General features: G+C 35.2%; 1 protein-coding gene and 1 pseudogene across 1 annotated transcript; one reads left to right on the top strand and one right to left on the bottom strand.

Moving 5' to 3' along the window:
• Positions 1 to 1517: 1517 nt before the first annotated feature.
• Positions 1518 to 8371, bottom strand: LOC143244289 (uncharacterized). Its single transcript, XM_076488673.1, has 3 exons — positions 8013 to 8371; positions 7502 to 7728; positions 1518 to 1954 (listed from the first exon to the last, which is right to left on the bottom strand). The coding sequence occupies exons 1-3, from the start codon at positions 8068 to 8070 to the stop codon at positions 1928 to 1930; spliced, it is 312 nt and encodes a 103-aa protein (XP_076344788.1). The 5' UTR covers positions 8071 to 8371; the 3' UTR covers positions 1518 to 1927.
• Positions 8372 to 8408: 37 nt separating this feature from the next.
• Positions 8409 to 10409, top strand: LOC143244284 (potassium voltage-gated channel protein Shaker pseudogene; annotated as a pseudogene).
• The last annotated feature ends 12333 nt before the right edge of the window (positions 10410 to 22742 follow it).

Below are 22742 nucleotides of genomic sequence, written 5' to 3'. Positions count from 1 at the left end.
CAGTTAAACTTGATAACTCGAAAAATGAATACAAAAAAATCCCTTTCAGAAATATATAAACCGCAAATATTACATCTGATATCGCTTTGTATCCGCGAGCGTCTTCAAAATAACCTTTGCTGTTGTAATAACGGTCAACAGGAAACTTTACTTGGACTTGAATACACACCAAACAAATGTGATATACCTTAATGGTATGTTAACCGACTTACAACGCTAGAAACCCTGTTTCGACACTCGTGATCAGTAGAGCACAGATATCCCTTTGTGCTTAACTTCAAACAAACAAAAGTAGCCCAGAGGGATGTTTGTTTTCCTTCAAACAAACAAAAATAGTCCAGAGAGATGTTTTTTTCCTTATCTACAACACCTAACACATATTAAATATTTTTGTTACCCTTTTAGCCCCATCCTCTGGTAGCACAGCGGAAGGTTAATGAATTACAACTCTAAAATTATAGTTCGAATCCCTTTCGCACCAAATATGCTCGCCCTTTCAGCCATGGGGGCGTTATAATGTGACAGTCAATCCCACTATTCGTTGGTAAAAGAGTAGCCCAAGAGTTGGCGGTGGGTGGTGATGACTAGCTGCCTTGCCTCTGGTCTTACACTGCTAAATTAGGGACGGCTAGCGCAGATAGCCCTCGAGCAGCTTTGCGCGAAATTCAAAAACAAACAAACAAGCAATCCTGCGACGGCCACAACAGAGAGTCAGTAATGTGGCTCTATTCTAACATATAAACAGTTAATCGTTTATCAGATGAATTGCTTTTTTCTGTAAATAAGACATTCAGTGAGTCCGTGTAGTTTCGTTCAAAACTAACATCCCAGCTAGCGACTTACTTTGCGTCAAATATAGTTGGAAGTTTATTGATATCTCAGTGTAACTGAGCAGCCTGCTATATTCTCGGGTTACATGTGAGTTTAGTCATGTTTCTAGTCACGTGACCCACTTTCAGTGCATCATCATTGATTGGCGATGTGGGTTCGGTTTAAATAAGCGTACAATTACGAAGTCCTTTAGTCGAAATCAACATAATGCCTCATTTAGTTTTATAAAAGATCTTGTTTCGTGAGGTTTATTCGTTAATATGGCAAAATTAATAGAATGTGTGCTTCGATAGTTACCGAATTTTGCGATGCCACAAAATATTCCCTAAATTAAACCTGTGGGTGCGTTTAAAGAGTGACCGTCAATTCCTCAATGTGGATGGGTGCTACTAACTGAATTTTTAACTCTGATAAGACAAATCGCAACCCAGAGGTTAGCGTGCCAGATTGTGAATCAAAGGTTCCAAGGTTCTCCACCCGTTAATATTAAAATAATAAATAACGCTTTGCACTCTGGGGCAACATGCGTTATAGGAGTAACGATCAAACTCCACTATTCGATACTTCCACGAGGTGATGGTGGGGAGTTGATTAACTCCTTTCTATATAGTCTGTTACTTCAAAATTAGGGCTAGCTAGTGTAGATAGCCCTCAAGTAGTGAAATTCGATTAATCATTAGCTTTGCCATAAATACAAATACGATTGTGACATTAAAGGTAACTTTGAACAATAATCTAATATAGAATTAATATTGTACGCATGAAAAACCGCTTCATCCTTTTATTTCCATTATAAATATATAAGTACTAACTTAATCAATAGAAATAATACAATTAATTCAGGAAGCGTGTTTACAGTTTTGGTTGTGTACATGTTCACTTTGGTAGTTATATTAAATTTACTATTTATCAAACGACTCATTGCAAGCCAATCAAATTTCCTTCTATAAGTCACGTGATTTGACGAATGCCATAGTGGAAAGGGCGAGACAGTGTGTCGCCAACTGCCTGCACAGTTTGGGTGTTGTCATTCGATCAATGGTACCAGGAACACAACATAACTTGTAATTTTTTTTTCCTGTAGTTGTTAATCCAGCTATAGCTGTGGCCTCTGCAAATGTATCTAAAATATGAAATAAATAAATATGTAAACAACCACCAGACTCGATATACTGTATTTTTTTTAACACCCGTAGTTGGTTGTAAGCGCTTTTTCAGCTTTCACTGCTTTTCATTCAACCTAATAAATACAATACTAACACATTTTAATAAAAACATAAACGAATTTTATTATTTCAACTCCATAAACAGCCTAATCTTATAAATATATTACATGGTATTTAATAATCATAAAAATAACACGTAAAACTAGCATGGCTAAATTTTAAATCCACAAGTCATTTACATAAAATCAAATTACTTCATTTTTTTGTCTGAACTACCTTTCACATAATAATTATTTTTGTTGATTACCATAAGACCGGGAAAAGAAAAGTTCTTGTAATAAATCATGGATACTTGAAATATTATTGTAAAAATGTTCAGAGAATCTTGGTGGATTTTGGCTGGTTTTAACATAAAACTTGTATTGATTCCTTCTTTATCTCACATTTTCAGTTTGACCACTGTAACACAACTGTATATTTTAACGTGTAGATACGTTTCTTATAATTACAATGGAAAGATCTTGTGGTTTTATTCATGATTTTAAGCACATTCGTATCAATAATATAACCTATATTACAGAGTTGACGTATTAGGTTATTGTACTAAGTGATGTCTTTTTTGCCCATTTTCAGTTTTATATTTATAATAAAGTAAATGATTTAAATATTTGGCTGCATATCAGCTGCAATAACTTTGAAATTACTTACCGGTTTAGATGTGTCAGAATTGATGAAGAGTTTACTCTTTTTGATTCAAACTTTTAATTTTGTGGTACCTGTAGTGACAACAATTTGGGTCCCCCCGTTAGTATAGTGGTAAGTTTACGCATTGACAACGCTATAATCAGGGGTTCGATTCCCCTCGGTGGGCTCAGCAGATAGCCCGATGTGGCTTTGCTATAAGAAAACATACATACATATAAACATACATTGTTAAGCACAAAGCCACATAGTGAGCTATCTGTACTTTGCTTACCACGAGTTTCGAAACCTGATGTTTAGTGCTATAGTCTCCCAGAGTTACCGAGGGGGGTACTATATGGATTCATAATGTACTAATTTATTTATCTCCATTAATACTTTGTTCGTACGTTTGTAACATAGAAACTTATGCTACATTCATTTTATACAGTTAAAAGCTTTAAATACCATTATTCATGTTCAAGCTCCAAATATTTTGTCAATTTGGGTGCTTTAATGCATTAACAAGACTGATGTACAGTGTTTGCTTTAATGTATTAACAAGACTGATGTACAATGTTTGCTTTAATGTATTAACAAGACTGATGTACAATGTTTGCTTTAATGTATTAACAAGACTGATGTACAATGTTTGCTTTAATGTATTAACAAGACTGATGTACAATGTTTGCTTTAATGTATTAACAAGACTGATGTACAATGTTTGCTTTAATGTATTAACAAGACTGATGTACAATGTTTGCTTTAATGTATTAACAAGACTGATGTATAGAGTTTGCTCTAATGTATTAACAAGACTGATGTATAGAGTTTGCTCTAATGTATTAACAAGACTGATGTATAGAGTTTGCTCTAATGTATTAACAAGACTGATGTATAGAGTTTGCTTTAATGTATTAACAAGACTGATGTACAGTGTTTGCTTTAATGTATTAACAAGACTGATGTACAGTGTTTGCTTTCATGTATTAACAAGACTGATGTACAGTGTTTGCTTTCATGTATTAACAAGACTGATGTACAGTGTTTGCTTTCATGTATTAACAAGACTGATGTACAGTGTTTGATTTAATGTATTAACAAGACTGATGTACAGTGTTTGCTCTAATGTATTAACAAGACTGATGTACAGAGTTTGCTCTAATGTATTAACAAGACTGATGTACAGAGTTTGCTCTAATGTATTAACAAGACTGATGTACAGAGTTTGCTCTAATGTATTAACAAGACTGATGTATGGAGTTTGCTTTAATGTATTAACAAGACTGATGTACAGTGTTTGCTGTAATGTATTAACAAGACTGATGTACAGTGTTTGCTCTAATGTATTAACAAGACTGATGTACAATGTTTGCTTTAATGTATTAACAAGACTGATGTACAGAGTTTGCTCTAATGTATTAACAAGACTGATGTACAGTGTTTGCTTTAATGTATTAACAAAACTGATGTACAGTGTTTGCTTTAATGTATTAACAAGACTGATGCACAGTGTTTGCTTTAATGTATTAACAAGACTGATGTATAGAGTTTGCTTTAATGTATTAACAAGACTGATGTACAGAGTTTGCTTTAATGTATTAACAAGACTGATGTACAGAGTTTGCTTTAATGTATTAACAAGACTGATGTACAGAGTTTGCTTTAATGTATTAACAAGACTGATGTACAGAGTTTGCTTTAATGTATTAACAAGACTGATGTACAGAGTTTGCTTTAATGTATTAACAAGACTGATGTACAGTGTTTGCTTTAATGTATTAACAAGACTGATGTACAGTGTTTTTCTTGGGTATTTTTTCAAAATGACGATGACAAATTCAACCATTTTGATTATTCCAACTATCAAACTATGTTAATACACGTTCGTTAAACACTTAGTACAAGTGGAATAAGTTTAGTCAATGTGAGCTACATTACGATTTAGTTTCATAAACTCCAGCGACTCTACGCCTTAATTTAAAAAACACTAGGGACAGGGCCCGGCGTGGCGATGTGGTTAAGGCACTCGACTCGTAATCCGAGGGCTGCGGGTTCGAATCCCTTTCAACCGTAGAGGTGTTATAATGTAACGGTCAATCTCACTATTCGTTGGTAAAAGAGTAGGCCAAGAATTGGCGGTGGGTGGTGATGACTAGTTGCCTTCCCTCTAGTTTTACACTTCTAAATTAGGGACGGCTAGCGCAGATAGCCCTCGAGTAGCTTTGTGCGAAATTCAAAACAAACAAACAAACTAGTGACGGTGAAATTTAAGCACAATTTAATTTCTTAAACACTAGCTACAGTAAGATTTAGTTTAGAAAACACCAACTACAGTAAGATTTAGTTTAGAAAACACCAGCTACAGTAAGATTTAGTTTAAAAAACACCAGCTACAGTAAGATTTAGTTTAAAAAACACCAGCTACAGTAAGATTTAGTTTAGAAAACACCAGCTACAGTAAGATTTAGTTAAAAAAACACCAGCTACAGTAAGATTTAGTTTAGAAAACACTAGCTGCAGTAAGATTTAGTTTAGAAAACACTAGCTACAGTAATATTTAGTTTAGAAAACACCAGCTACAGTAATATTTAGTTTAGAAAACACCAGCTACAGTAATATTTAGTTTAGAAAACACTAGCTGCAGTAAGATTTAGTTTAGAAAACACTAGCTGCAGTAAGATTTAGTTTAGAAAACACTAGCTGCAGTAAGATTTAGTTTAGAAAACACCAGCTACAGTAAGATTTAGTTTAGAAAACACCAGCTACAGTAAGATTTAGTTTAGAAAACACCAGCTACAGTAAGATTTAGTTTAGAAAACACCAGCTACAGTAAGATTTAGTTTAGAAAACACCAGCTACAGTAAGATTTAGTTTAGAAAACACCAGCTACAGTAAGATTTAGTTTAGAAAACACTAGCTGCAGTAAGATTTAGTTTAGAAAACACTAGCTACAGTAAGATTTAGTTTAGAAAACACCAGCTACAGTAATATTTAGTTTAGAAAACACCAGCTACAGTAATATTTAGTTTAGAAAACACCAGCTACAGTAAGATTTAGTTTAAAAAACACCAGCTACAGTAATATTTAGTTTAGAAAACACCAGCTACAGTAAGATTTAGTTTAAAAACACCAGCTACAGTAAGATTTAGTTTAGAAAACACTAGCTGCAGTAAGATTTAGTTTAGAAAACACAAGCTGCAGTAAGATTTAGTTTAGAAAACACCAGCTACAGTAAGATTTAGTTTAGAAAACACCAGCTACAGTAATATTTAGTTCAGAAAACATTTGTGAAAACTCGTTAGAGTAAGATACAAATATAAGTTTATGTACGAATGCCACCTTATATGTGGGCTTAATGTGTTTTTTTGATGAAGGATGGAAATACATATATATCAGATTTTGAAGAATATTCATCAAAATGATTGAAAAACTGTAGAATCGGTAAAAACGTATTTTTCTTTTTTTTCCACATATGAACAAAATACTTGCTTTTTTACAAACATTGTAAACTCCAAAGTGTTCGTTCATTTTACCTACATAAAATATATGTATTTCACCAAATTATATCTCTTTACTTGTTGAACACTAATTTCGTAGGAGTAAATTTTGAAATAACTTAAATATATATTCAATATTATTACCATTCATTATATAAACAAAAATGATGAAGTTAAACAATGAATACTTGTCATTGTATTTGTTCTTTTTTATAATTGATATCTCTGCATTATTAAAGACCATAATTATCAGTTTAAATATTTTTAATTCGTAACGTTAAGCAACGGCGTTCCTATCTGTAAACATTTTAATTCCAAAATTACAATGTTACCGGAAAAGCTTCTGTAAACACGGCAGCTTATAACTTTAACACTTAAGCACCTTTGACTGTAAATTCTGAAACTTTCAGTTAAAGCTCGATTTGGTATCCAAACGGATATACTGTGTCATAAGTAGAGTTCTGTGAGTCATTTGTCTCAAGAAATGTTGCAAAGACCACATGCGCTCGATAATGACAGGAACACGATCTGTACAGGTAGCAGCTTGTTTCTTAAACTATACCGATTGCTTGAGCTCAACATTAAGTGTGTACATATTGTTTGTTTTTCTTAATTTCGCGCAAAGCTACACGAGGGCCATCTGCGCTAGCCGTCCCTAATTTAGCAGTGTAAGGTTAAAGGGAAGGCAGCTAGTCATCACCACCCACTGCCAACTCTTGGGCTACTCTTTTACCAACGAATAGTGGGATTGACCGTCACATTACAACGCTCCTAGTCGTCACCACCCACCGCCAACTCTTGGGCTAATTTTTTACCAACGAATAGTGGAATTGACCGTCACATTATAACGCCTCCACATCTGAAAGGGCGAGCATGTTTTGTGCGAGGAGTATTTGAACCCGTGACCCTCGGATCACGAGTCGAATGCCTTAACCCACCTGGCCATGCCGGGCCCAAGTGAAATGAAACACAACGGTTTTGCATATAGAAAGTAAAGTAAAAGATCCGTACTGAGAAAGTATAGTAAAGTATCCTTTTTTAGATGTTTTATTTAAAAAATATTTTACAAACAAACTTGGTTTTAAAAATGTAATAATAGAGAGATTAATTAGACAGGTAAGCCTTGTTTGAGGTAAATAATAATGAAATAGTAATGAAATGATAATGTAATTCTTGAGTGTTTATTACATGGTTAATATTATCTGAAGTCATGCATTGTAAACGAAGTTTAATTTTTTTTAACTTACAAATAAAAAAGGCTTAACTCATCAATAGTTGAAAAACCATATCTTTTACGTACTTCAGAAAATATGTTTTACGTACATTGTAAAAATCAACAGATGTTGTCCTTCGCGCTTGTTTATTCAACAAACGGACAGGATACTCGCAAAACAGTTTTTCCGTTTTATATCTTCCCGCCTGTTTAGATGCGAGCTCAGCATTTTCGGCTGGGAAAGGGTTGTAGCCGAGACAATCGTTGGTGGTCGCTCTTTGCCTTGTACTATGGGTCACTGACCTGGCCGTTTTGATGATGCGTGGCAAACAACGTGCTGTTAAGATAAAAAAAACAACAACTAAATATAATGCTAGGAAGAACATTAGACTTTATAACGATGCTTTACGATCGTATTTATCTACTCAGAAAATCACTTTTGAATATTAGTGACGTCATACTTTATAAAGATAGATAATTTATTCATTCAAGTATAAACAAGTTCAGGAACACACACTAGTCTCACAGTTGGTTAAAAAGACGATTTTTTAAGATTAGACAAATCAGTTATTTATAGACAACATAGACAAAATTAAAATGCTTGTAATACAATGGTTTTACCAATTAAAACAAACGTGAACTGCTGCCTTTTACTGGTAGAACTTGTTTCTCTTTGCATTATCTACAAATGATAGGCTCTCGTAACTCTGCAGAAGTAAGGAACTGATAAATATAGCTCTTTAAACTCATGATTTCGGACTTAATATTAGAAGCGTAGTTTTTCGTTTCTGTATACACTATGCAGTGCTGAGCAATGATTGTAGTTTTTATCATAACCTTAGAAAAACTATTCATGGTGTGTTTTGAGTGCGACGCCAGTGCTGCTAGCGTCAGAAGGGCATTCACAAAGCGCCACTCGCTCGCCTCTAATCAGCCAGACTAGCCCATATCGATTCAGTCAAGTTGGTAGATTCGCGATCCACGGACAGAGCAGTTCCAGTCAAGTTGCACCTCTCGCTATCCAGCAGAACACGGGTGTGACGTCATTGTGATTGGCGGCGTGTATGTCGCGTGCTGCAGCCCGGCAACCGTTTCATGAAGCTGTTTAACAGTCCAGGTAGTTTCCCGCGACATCTGTTTGGATCGCGTCACTAGGGCCAGTCCGGCAGTGGCCATATAAGCATTATCACCCTGGCAGGTGTAGTGGGTTCCGTCCGAACTGGCATCAAAATTCTCACCAAAATTTCAAAGCTACAATTTGGTGATAAGTGGGGATTATCCCCCGTGCTGCGGCCGCGGCGGGCCGAGAAAGGCTACCGGCGGCCGTCAGCCAGTAAGGGAGAGATGGGTAGTCAAGACACTGGTAACGGTAGTTTATTTCACTTTCCGGCTACACGTCGTAACTCTTCGTCTTTTGTCCCGTCCTCACCCAGGTCCCTGCCGAAACTCACTGGTGACGAAAACTGTTGTGACGGAGATGGCTTGCTAGGACATCAGAGTTTGGGTCAGATCAACTGCAGCGGCAACTTTGAACCCATCCCTCACGATCACGACTTCTGTGAGCGAGTCGTAGTGAACGTTAGCGGCCTACGCTTCGAGACCCAGCTCCGGACGCTGAATCAGTTCCCCGACACTCTACTTGGTGACCCAGCACGACGTATACGGTATTTTGATCCTCTCCGGAATGAATACTTCTTCGACAGAAACCGGCCATGCTTCGATGCAATCCTCTACTATTATCAAAGTGGCGGGCGGCTTCGGCGACCTGTCAACGTACCTTTGGACATATTTGCAGAGGAGATTAAGTTCTATGAACTGGGCGAAGTGGCCTTCAACAAGTTTCGGGAAGACGAAGGATTTATCAAGGAAGAAGAAAGACCTCTTCCAACGCACGAACTTCAGCAAAAAATGTGGCTACTGTTTGAATACCCAGAAAGTTCACAGGGGGCGCGGCTAATCGCCATTATTTCCGTCGTTATAATTCTCTTGTCCATCGTTATATTTTGCCTGGAAACCTTGCCGAATTTTAAACATTACAAAGTCTTCAATACCACTAGTGGCATTCTCAAAGTTGTGGAAGACGAAGTGCCCAAGCTGATCGAGCCTTTCTTTTTGATTGAAACCTGTTGTATAGTATGGTTTACTTTTGAGCTGTTGGTTCGCTTCCTGGCCTGCCCTGATAAAATAGCCTTTTTCAAGGACGTGATGAACTCCATAGATTTAGTAGCCATCATTCCCTACTTTATCACCTTGGGTACAGTGATGGCCGGGGAAAACAACCGCTCCCCTGTCCAAACGAATGAGAGGGTCAGCAATAACCAGGCCATGTCACTGGCCATTCTAAGGGTTATCCGTTTGGTGCGAGTCTTCAGAATTTTCAAACTATCCAGACACTCCAAAGGTCTCCAGATCCTGGGTCGAACACTGAAGGCGAGCATGAGAGAGCTAGGCCTACTTATTTTCTTCCTCTTCATAGGGGTCATCCTCTTTTCTAGTACTGTCTACTACGCTGAGGCCGACAACGAAAGGTCCAACTTCAAATCCATTCCGGATGCCTTCTGGTGGGCTGTTGTAACCATGACAACCGTGGGTTATGGGGATATGTGTCCTATAGGTGTGTGGGGCAAGATTGTGGGCTCTCTGTGCGCCATTGCAGGTGTGCTGACCATAGCGCTTCCAGTTCCCGTGATCGTATCTAATTTCAACTATTTCTACCACCGAGAGACCGACCAGGAGGAGATGCAATCACAAAACTTTAACCACGTGACAGCCTGTCCCTACCTGCCAGGAACAGTGGGGTTAAAACCCCGTCGCGACTCTTTGAGTGAGTCGGGGTCGGACATTATGGAGCTTGAAGAAGGGGTTCTTCTCAGCTGCGACCATTTGGACAAGAAGCCCAACTATAAGCCTCAACCAAGTAACAACATTAGTGCCGTTGCTATAGAAACAGATGTATGATAGCAGTGCAGTGGCGGACAAGTGGACCTTATTTCGTATCCTTTTATAATGATTCTTAATATTAAGGTAAAATATCAGAATTTTCTCTTCTAAAGAAAGGTAAGTTTGTTTTTTATTGATATTTCTACAAAATACAATTTCTGGTCAAAGCCACTAAAGGTGAGTGCGTCAAGAGGGTGCATGTTCTCTATATCGTAACGTTTAGATCAGTGTTTTAAGCAATATTTAAGAAAAGTGTTTAAAAAATTCACTTGCACTTATATCAACCTTCTAATCAATGATATCTAATTCTTCAGTTAATGTTAACTGTACCTAATTTGTTCATTAATATTGGTTACGCACACAAACTTTTACACGTTCATGATCTTTGCTTTTATCGTTTTTTTAAATAACATTGTTCTTGTTTGGAATTATTTTATTTAGAATTGACAATAGAAATAGGGCGAATTTGCCAAGCTGGTTGCGTTTTGAAAGCATTTTGCTATTTTTATTTTTACAATGATCAACGGTTAAAGTTATATTAGGTTCGTTTAGGTTAGAAATGTTTTATGTTAAGCATTATTCTCACGAAATAGTTCAACGTGTATTTCCTATTGATGGTTGAGATATACAGTGATGTTAAATTACTAGTGAACGTCAAGACAGTCATGGCTCTGTAATTTTATTGCGATTTGGAATGATTAAATTTTATCTCTTATAACATATAAGGCTGTTAGCGAAATCTTAAAGCATTTTTTGTCATATTAATTGCTATTTATTAGCAAGTATTGTTCATTTTAATATAGTTTAGAAATAATTTTGTTTTATTAAACAATATTATAACTATTTGCTGTTTTAAATTACTAAGTATATATATGATCTCTCAAGGAGAAACGTTATATGTAGAATTAATGTACCGGTAGAACCTTATTTTTTATTGCTAAACTATCTACAACGTTCTTAACAGGCGCCTGCACAATGACGTCGTGGAACTGGGCGTGAACAGAGAATCGATCATACCAGATCAAAATTAAAGTATGTACATTCGAAGTATAATTCCAATTAACTGTTTGGTTATACAAAGTAGAATAAAAAGCCGTTCTTTTTTTTTTTGTCAAACATTTGTATTAAAAGAAAATATATAGGAAACTATTGAACCTGTAGATAACTCTAGTTCGCCTACTGGTAAATGTAGCTTCTCCCCTGTGATGTATACTTTACTGTATAACAATAACATTGTGCGGTAAAGCACGCATTGCAGGCGCCTATACCTTTATAAATGCTAGTGCAATCCCGGCTTTCATTTCAAGCTCAATGAGAAATTATAACAAAGAAACTGTTGAACGTTGACTTCAAATATGAATCATTTGTTAATCACATTGACGAACAAAAGATAAACCTTTTTTTTTTGCTAATTTGTGTGTATTTTGGCATTTTTTTCAGAAACTAAATTATTGGACATCAAAAGTAACTTCATAAGCATATTAAAATACAATGAGATTATGCTAATTTTGTAACCAAGTTTCATGTAAGATGTGTTTATGTTAGGATTAATGCATTAATACTTTTTGTAGTAATTATTTTTGTTTGAAATAAGAACAGTTTGTGTTTAGTTATGAGTACAGTAATTTTATACAGGAGTGTGTGTGCGTGTGTTTTCTTTTAGCAAAGCCACAAAGGGTATCTGCTCAGCCCACCGAGGGGAATCGAACCCCTGATTTTAGCGTTGTAAATCCGGAGACATACCGTTGTACTAGCGGGGGGCTTTATACAGGAAAATATAGATAAAAAGAATTATAGCTAAAGTAAGAAACAACATAACTTGAAGAAATGGAAAAACTGTTGTATGCTAATCATTCCAGGCTTAGTTTGAGTAACTTAAGTCGGTCATGTTATTTTTAAATAAGTTTGTTTTACATTGTAAACAGTTACAGTTACGTTATTAGTACATTAATTAGGCAGTTTTATTGCGTTTTGTTTTCATTTGCGAATATGAAAACTTTCTTAGTAATAGATTTTAGTAAAACGTTCCGATATGTTTTGTATTTAAACGAGTGTATAGTCACAAACATTATGTTTAACTGCATTGTCTAATTTCCATTTCTGTCGAGCTTATGATGAAACGTGGTATTTTTTACAAATAACTTGTAACTTTCCTTCCAACACTGTTAAACTCTTACCCATTCTTCCCTAGCTTTGTTTTTAATTAATTATTTTATTTTGTACTTATTTAAAAATTGTTATATTATCTTCGAATGAGTCGTTAATTAAAACGCTAAATACTTAAGTATTTTCTAAAAATATCGCCGTCACACACGGTGTATTCTCTTTAGAACTTTCATATTTGATACAGATTATTTTGTTATAAATACAAAGATGTGGAACTGTTTTTTTTGCCTCTGACAGTTTTTGGTTTATAAATACAAAATTATTTTTAAATACACACACGCGCAAAATTTTTTTGTCTGTCAAAATGTTTGTCACAAGCGCACAAAATTAGTTATTTTAACATTTACACGTGTCTGTATGAATACGTGTATTTTTAAACACCATTTACATGTAAGATAGTTTCTTAAAATATTGTTACCATCACATAGAAAAGTTTGATCTCTCTCGCTGAGTGGTATTTTCAAAGTAGCTGTCTAGTGACTATTGCCGTATTGTTTCATGTTCGTGTGTGAGAATAGACCAAGGTTTGTTTTTTATTCTTCCAGAAATACTCTAAGGAAAACATTGTTCGTTTGATATATGGTTTTGGTTTTTACAAATGTCTACATAGTAACAAAATCTCTATTTCGATCTATTGCACATCTGACTTATCTAACATTATTCTTATGTCCTGTTAGTGCACTTTACATGATCTGTATGAATATAAAGCTAGCGTAAACCAGTGAATCAGAAAAGATGGTACATCATTCTGACGATGCCATAAGAGGGAAATCGTGTATAGGTAAGCCATCATGGAGTGTTGTTTTTTTTCGGCATTATTTGTCTTGCTCTATATATATATAAAATGGAATTTTTTCACTAATGGTTTGTATGTTCGTATTATGAAATATACTCTTTGGAAATATATTTGGAAACATATTGTTTTCGAGGCAAAGCAAAGAGTAAAATAAAACTTCCATTGAATCTTTAAAGACAATTCACCCAGAAAGCAATAGGGTATAAATAGACAGAATCATTAGAAAAGTGAACGTCAGATTTGTAAGACTAATGTTGCGACTACTAACACGACACCGTAAGAGAGAGTTTTTGTTTCTGTTACAGATATTATTTGTATGGGATAATCACTGACAATGGTAGCAAGTATGGCTGTTAAGATGCGACTGTTATAATCAAAATTAACGGTTTAACGTGTTCCAGCTACGACATAAGTAGTCTAATCAAGATTTTCTTTTTACTTGAAGACCAATCTGTATCCGCTTGGTTTCACATACAAATACCCATAGAGAACCTGTGATAGTACCAGTTATTTTTCATTGAGAAGAACATTTTTATACCCAGTAAAGGTGTGTGTAATCCATTACTTATCTACATACTACTAATTACGACGTAGCAACTTCACCTAACATTTGGAACATTTATAGTTATATTAGATAAAACACCTTAACGGCTATCAATGGGGTAAACTTAAAAACACTTCAAAAATAATGAATAAGTTTTGCTTACTTCGAAATGATGCAACTGTCTGTAAACAAACATAACATGTCAGTATTTTCATGTGAAGTATAATCATCATATAACTTGAATTATATTCTTAAAATATGTAATTTCAATTTACTGCGCAATATAAACTTACGGTTTGGAACTTTTGAAAAAAATATGTAGCTAAAGTGTTTTTCCTCTGTAGATAAACACGTGTGAGCGTGTACACACAAACTAGAATCGTGCAAAAAACAACGCAAAGGTCTATCTGTGCTCTGCCCACAGACAAACCGCTGTGCCACTGGCGGGGGTGGCATATGATAAAATGAGTAAGTGTCCTATTTTTCTTATAGGCGTTGAGTGAGTGAGTTGCATGATTCTATTTAATATATATGTTCCGTATCTTATAACACATTACTATTTGCTTTGTTTTATGCATAATGTAACTTCGGTTGCTACCACCTTGTATGCTAAATGATTTGACAGTACACAAATTATATCATTGGATTTAGGTCTCGTTTGGTATTAGAATTCTTGTTGCATGTACAAATATGGAATAAGTAGAGAAAAGTGAAATTATGATTCCCAACACGCACGAGAAGTGTTCTTGGTGCAATCTGGAAATAAATTGAGTTCAAGAGGTCAATATTGCAGCATTTCCCTTTTTTCCCTAGAAAATTATGAAAAGTACGTTCACTGAAACTGTGGTTATAGTATCTGATTTCTGCATGAAATATCATAGTTACGTGACCCAAAGTTCAGTCATTGCAGTTTATAGTACAATTGGTAATCTATTTAGCAAAATCATTTAGTCAACACTAAGTGTTACGAAACTCTTTTAATTCCACTTCACAAGCTTAAGAATTGAGTTGGATGTAAAGGATTAGAAATCACCACTTCGTGTAGTTGAGGTGGGTATAAAGGATTAGAAATCACCACTTCGTGTAGTTCAGGTGGGTGTAAAGGATTAGAAATCACCACTTCGTGTAGTTCAGGTGGGTATAAAGGATTAGAAATCACCACTTTGTGTAGTTGAGGTGGGTATAAAGGATTAGAAATCACCACTTTGTGTAGTTGAAGTGGGTGTAAAGGATTAGAAATCACCACTTCGTGTAGTTGAGGTGGGTATAAAGGATTAGAAATCACCACTTCGTGTAGTTGAGGTGGGTGTAAAGGATTAGAAATCACCACTTCGTGTAGTTGAGGTGGGTGTAAAGGATTAGAAATCACCACTTCGTGTAGTTGAGGTGGGTGTAAAGGAATCACCACTTCGTATACTTGAGGTGGGTATAAAGGATTGGAAATCACCACTTCGTGTAGTTGAGGTGGGTATAAAGGATTATAAATCACCACTTCGTGTAGTTGAGGTGGGTGTAAAGAATTATAAATCACCACTTCGTGTAGTTGAGGTGGGTGTAAAGGATTAGAAATCACCACTTCGTGTAGTTGAGGTGGGTGTAAAGGATTAGAAATCACCACTTCGTGTAGTTGAGGTGGGTGTAAAGGATTGGAAATCACCACTTCGTGTAGTTGAGGTGGGTATAAAGGATTATAAATCACCACTTAGTGTAGTTGATGTGGGTGTAAAGGATTAGAAATCACCACTTCGTGTAGTTGAGGTGGGTATAAAGGATTATAAATCACCACTTCGTGTAGTTGAGGTGGGTATAAAGGATTATAAATCACCACTTAGTGTAGTTGATGTGGGTGTAAAGAATTATAAATCACCACTTCGTGTAGTTGAGGTGGGTGTAAAGGATTAGAAATCACCACTTCGTGTAGTTGAGGTGGGTGTAAAGAATTATAAATCACCACTTCGTGTAGTTGAGGTGGGTGTAAAGGATTAGAAATCACCACTTCGTGTAGTTGAGGTGGGTGTAAAGGATTGGAAATCACCACTTCGTGTAGTTGAGGTGGGTGTAAAGGATTGGAAATCACCACTTCGTGTAGTTGAGGTAGGTGTAAAGGATTAGAAATCACCACTTCGTGTAGTTGAGGTGGGTATAAAGGATTATAAATCACCACTTCGTGTAGTTGAGGTGGGTATAAAGGATTATAAATCACCACTTAGTGTAGTTGATGTGGGTGTAAAGAATTATAAATCACCACTTAGTGTAGTTGAGGTGGGTGTAAAGGATTAGAAATCACCACTTCGTGTAGTTGAGGTGGGTGTAAAGGATTGGAAATCACCACTTCGTGTAGTTGAGGTGGGTGTAAAGGATTGGAAATCACCACTTCGTGTAGTTGAGGTGGGTGTAAAGGATTAGAAATCACCACTTCGTGTAGTTGAGGTGGGTGTAAAGGATTGGAAATCACCACTTCGTGTAGTTGAGGTGGGTGTAAAGGATTAGAAATCACCACTTCGTGTAGTTGAGGTGGGTGTAAAGGATTAGAAATCACCACTTCGTGTAGTTGAGGTGGGTGTAAAGGATTGGAAATCACTACTTCGTGTAGTTGAGGTGAGTGTAAAGGATTAGAAATCACCACTTCGTGTAGTTGAGGTGGGTGTAAAGGATTAGAAATCACCACTTCGTGTAGTTGAGGTGGGTGTAAAGGATTGGAAATCACTACTTCGTGTAGTTGAGGTGAGTGTAAAGGATTAGAAATCACCACTTCGTGTAGTTGAGGTGAGTGTAAAGGATTGGAAATCACTACTTTGTGTAGTTGATGTGGATGTAAAGGAATAACCACTTCGTATACTTGAGGTGTACGTGACAAATTAGAAATCATCACAGAAAGGTGGAAAAGAGGAACACTTTTCGCGTGGTTTTTATAGGGATTTATATGTATGTGTAGAGTATAGGAATCACGTTTTCTTTGAGGAATTGTGTTTTTGTAAGAAGGAAAACAGTGTAATACACTTGTTAAGGGGGCGTGACTGTGCATGAGAATGGACCAATATTTATTTCATTCATCTTCTCAAAATGGCCAGTATTGTCCGCTCTACGGTGGCCTTAGAATTATACATGTTGATAGAGATACATGCAGAATTTAAAACTCTTTCGTTTTACTGTGAATCTTGTGGGTTTATCTCTCACCATTATTATATCCTATAAATGCACGTCAGATAATTCCTATGATTGTTAAAGCTATACCAAAATGAAAGAATCAGCAAATATGATGTATCACCTGAAGCATGCTAAGTAATAATAATAAATCACGTATAGGTAAGCCATTAGAGGAACAAGAATCAATATAAAGTATGATATCGGGATAGGGAATTGTCCCTTTTAGTTCAGTATAAAGTATGATATCGGGACAGGGAATGTTCCCTTTTAGTTCAATATAAAGTACGATATCGGGATAGGGAATGCTCCCTTTTAGTTCAATATAAAGTATGATATCGGGACAGGGAATGCTCCCTTTTAGTTCAATATAAAGTATGATATCGGGACAGGGAATGCTCCCTTTTAGTTCAATATAAAGTATGATATCGGGACAGGGAATGCTCCCTTTTAGTTCAATATAAAGTACGATATCGGGATAGGGAATGTTCCCTTTTAGTTCAATGAGCCGGATGTGAAAGTCAACTTAACAAAGCATAGCGAGGATGATAATTCTAGTTTACAGAAAATTACGTATAACTCAACATAGTATAACTTTATATAGAAAGTCCATTGTTGACGCCTAATTACGAACAATAATCATCCCAACAAAATATCATTGTTAATGTCGTCATTCATAACAATCATATTAACAAATGTCGCGCACACTAGACTGTATTTATAGGTAAGAAATACCAACAATAAGTTGTTCTAAGTGCTTGCTTGTCTTGATAAGATGTAAGTACAATATACAGTCAAGCTCTTTTCCCCCTTTATAAGGCCAATAATATATCATTGTTTATTGTTGAATAAATATTTTTGAAAGACAGGTAAGAGAATGAAAGTTTGATGTGGGTAAAACACAGACAGACCATTATGTGTAACTTAAAATATAATTCCAAACAAATATAATACTGTAATAATAATATTTATAAGGCCAGAAATTAATCTGAATTCACGTGTGCATGTTTACGTGACAAGGGTTTAAGTTATAAATTAAACACTTTAACAGACTTCGTGATGATGAGAAAACCCACTTGTAGAGAAAGAAGGTCGAAACGTTGTTCGCTGCTCAACAGTTTTCTCTATCCATACCAGCCGTTTTTACATACAGACTTTAACAGACTTGGTTAGAAAACGTTTAGGGCGCCCTCTTCTGTTACTCTGCAATACTAAAATTGTTTTATTATGAGATGGATCACAAATGTTAATGCAATACGTTTTACACAGTGTCTCTCTGGGTAAGAAGCAGTGGAACGTTTTCAAAAGAAAAGCAATACATCAGTTCATCAGGTTACGAATATGAGCTGTAGCTGACGTCATAGTTTACATTATATAAACGAGGTAATGTAATATCTGATGTAATATACTTGTTAGTATGACTTTCCGGGTAGGATGAGCGCCTTAGTTCAGGCGCACTAAAGTCATAACCGTGGCATGTGCCAACTTATCTGCCATAAAAACATTCTAATTTATCAACAGTAATATCGGATAATCTGTGTAAGTTAGAAATATATACAATTTATCAGTCATTAGAATATATAACCCAACAGGTAATATTTTCTTAACGCTCGACAACAATTACATACTGTATATCAAACTATCAGATGATTATAATAGTCGAAATGCTGAAATTCTGAACATATTAGACGCGGAAAAATTCCAATCTGAGTAGAACAGCGCAAACATACAAAAGGTCTAAAAACAGTACAAACTATAAACGTAAATCAGTCATAAACGCTGTAAACATAAATTAGTTTCAAACACATCATGCACTTGTAAATATAAATCAACTCCACAAAGGGGTAGAAATGCAAACGAAAATTATATCTAAACGCAGCATATAACAGTAAATATAAATAGGTTCAGGATACGGCAGACAATTGTAAACGTTTAATATTTCAAAAGTCAAAGAGCGGTTTAAGGATAGTACAACGGTTAGGGTGAGTTTGGCGTTTTATGGCGCAAAGCAATTAGGCTATCTGCACACAACGGTTAGAAGTACCATAAACAATTTTGAATTTACGAGATCTTTAAATCTACCGTGTGATTCGTGTTGTCATAGGCGCATATCCGTGTATCATCACGGATCATACATTTTGAATGTCAGAGATGTTTATTATACTTAATAATATCACGTAGTTTACTTGGAATATGCTCAGTTCCTTTGTTTGTTTTAAATACAAAAAACAAACACACTTGAAAACACTGGAATATCGACACTGTGCCCATCGCAGGTATCGAATTTTTATTTATGAACTTAATTCTTTATAACCACAAACATTATGGGATACAATTTATTTTTCTTTATCAGGTAGTTCACTGAAAACCTTGATACTCCAGTAAAATTTATCACGAACATTTTTACTAGAAAGCATTTTGACTTAGTTTTATTTCTTACTATTTCATAAGAGCATATTTACCGGGACTGCAGGTAACTAATATAAAGTTTTATTTATAGCTAAAACATATGCATTCAACATTGTTAATGGGGCGTTAACAGGACGTATGTGTATTAATTTTTGTCATCAAGTCTTTATGTTAGAAAAGTAAATATTAGTTGTTATTACCGTGTAGTAAACTCATTCGTTATTGGTTGCTAGCACAGTTCCCATGAGTAAAAACGCATTCATTATTGGCTGTAAACACAGTTTCCATGATTAGTAATTTTTATAAATACCAATGAACATACTGAAATTAGTTTTAAAGATAACGTTCAGCCGCTTAGGGTAAGGGAAGAGCTTAGTCTGCAGGCTTACAACACTAAAAAACTAAAAATTGAGTTTTTACACAAGGGATGGGTAATGCGTAGATGTCCCATCATGCAGCGGTGTGCTTAACAGCAGCAAACCTAACAAGATGTTTATAAACATAAGATTGTACTGGACAAGCAAACAAACAACTCATTTCTCAACAATAATTCACAAATTTTGCACCACCATACCTTCCATATCATTTTCTAAATATTTTTCATTTAAGCGGATATACTAACAAAAGGTGACTATTTTTCACTTATACTACAACCAGGTGGAAGCGACACTCGTAAACGTTTACTGGTAAAATGGTAATAAAGTGAAAGCAAATGTTTAAGATTCAACCACACAACTATTTCGTACAAAGCTTCGTCACGTGACAAATTTTACTATCAACTCAGCTGTACCGACTAAAGCTGGCCGTGTGCAAAACTTAAATGTCGCCATCATGTGGGATTTGTTACTTGCTGGCTTATACGAGCTCCAACTTTTCACTATTTTGTATAATATATATTCTATATCTAACAATGAGACATATGGGTGTTGTTACCTGATGGCTTATACGAGCTCAACTCTTCACTATTTTATATAATATATATTCTATATCTAAAAATGAGGCATATGGGTGTTGTTACTTGATGGCTTATACGAGCTCCAACTCTTCACTATTTTGTATAATATATATTCTATATCTAACAATGAGACATATGGGTGTTGTTACTTGATGGCTTATACGAGTTCCAACGCTTCACTATTTTGTATAATATATATTCTATATCTAACAATGAGACATATGGGTGTTGTTACTTGATGGCTTATACGAGCTCCAACGCTTCACTATTTTGTATAATATATATTCTATATCTAACAATGAGACATATGGGTGTTGTTACTTGATGGCTTATACGAGCTCCAACGCTTCACTATTTTGTATAATATATATTCTATATCTAACAATGAGACATATGGGTGTTGTTACTTGATGGCTTATACGAGCTCCAACTCTTCACTATTTTGTATAATATATATTCTATGTCTAACAATGAGACATATGGGTGTTGTTACTTGATGGCTTATACGAGCTCCAACGCTTCACTATTTTGTATAATATATATTCTATATCTAACAATGAGACATATGGGTGTTGTTACTTGATGGCTTATACGAGCTCCAACGCTTCACTATTTTGTATAATATATATTCTGTATCTAACAATGAGACATATGGGTGTTGTTACTTGATGGCTTATACGAGCTCCAACGCTTCACTATTTTGTATAATATATATTCTATATCTAACAATGAGACATATGGGTGCTGTTACCTGATGGCTTATACGAGCTCCAACTCTTCACTATTTTGTATAATATATATTCTATATCTAACAGTGAGACATATGGGTGTTGTTACTTGATGGCTTATACGAGCTCCAACGCTTCACTATTTTGTATAATATATATTCTATATCTAACAATGAGACATATGGGTGTTGTTACTTGATGGCTTATACAAGCTCCAACGCTTCACTATTTTGTATAATATATATTCTATATCTAACAATGAGACATATGGGTGTTGTTACTTGATGGCTTATACGAGCTCCAACGCTTCACTATTTTGTATAATATATATTCTATATCTAACAATGAGACATATGGGTGCTGTTACCTGATGGCTTATACGAGCTCCAACTCTTCACTATTTTGTATAATATATATTCTATATCTAACAATGAGACATATGGGTGTTGTTACTTGATGGCTTATACGAGCTCCAACGCTTCACTATTTTGTATAATATATATTCTATATCTAACAATGAGACATATGGGTGTTATTACCTGATGGCTTATACGAGCTCCAACTCTTCACTATTTTGTATAATATATATTCTATATCTAACAATGAGACATATGGGTGTTGTTACCTGATGGCTTATACGAGCTCCAACGCTTCACTATTTTGTATAATATATATTCTATATCTAACAATGAGACATATGGGTGTTGTTACCTGATGGCTTATACGAGCTCCAACTCTTCACTATTTTGTATAATATATATTCTGTATCTAACAATGAGACATATGGGTGTTGTTACTTGATGGCTTATACGAGCTCCAACGCTTCACTATTTTGTATAATATATATTCTATATCTAACAATGAGACATATGGGTGTTGTTACTTGATGGCTTATACGAGCTCCAACTCTTCACTATTTTGTATAATATATATTCTATATCTAACAATGAGACATATGGGTGTTGTTACTTGATGGCTTATACGAGCTCCAACGCTTCACTATTTTGTATAATATATATTCTGTATCTAACAATGAGACATATGGGTGTTGTTACTTGATGGCTTATACGAGCTCCAACTCTTCACTATTTTGTATAATATATATTCTGTATCTAACAATGAGACATATGGGTGTTGTTACTTGATGGCTCATACGAGCTCCAACTCTTCACTATTTTCCTGTTTTTTAATTATACTTTACTCTGTATGTGATGACAAGACACACGAGTGTTGTTACCTTCGAATTTCAAGCCTTCACCATTTTTATGTATTATATTTTCCTATATTATTTACTAATGAAACATTGTTTTAAGGTTATTTGCCCACCTTAATACGAAGTGAAAAGTAGACAGCATTTTATACATAGTTTACCAAATATTTTTTTGCTTGTTGAAGTTTGAAACCCCACGGGCAGAAAGCTTAAATGTTGTTGACTTCTCTGTCAAGATTATGGACAGAGATAAAGGTAATAAAAAAACGTAATAATATTTACACACAACTGTCAAACAATTCAATAAAAGTTTGTGCAACAAGGATCGGTTTTGCTCAAACTAGGGAGATATTTAGGAGTTAGTTTGTAATGACTTTTCTGAAGTTTATTCGTGACTGACGGCTGATCCAAGATTCAGATAATCTTTTTTACTATCACGTTTCCTCGAAACTTAAATCA

Source organism: Tachypleus tridentatus, chromosome 1 (genome assembly GCF_004210375.1).
Source record: "Tachypleus tridentatus isolate NWPU-2018 chromosome 1, ASM421037v1, whole genome shotgun sequence".
Classification (NCBI taxonomy): Eukaryota; Metazoa; Arthropoda; class Merostomata; order Xiphosura; family Limulidae; genus Tachypleus; species Tachypleus tridentatus.
This window is presented reverse-complemented; position numbering and strand designations above follow the sequence as displayed.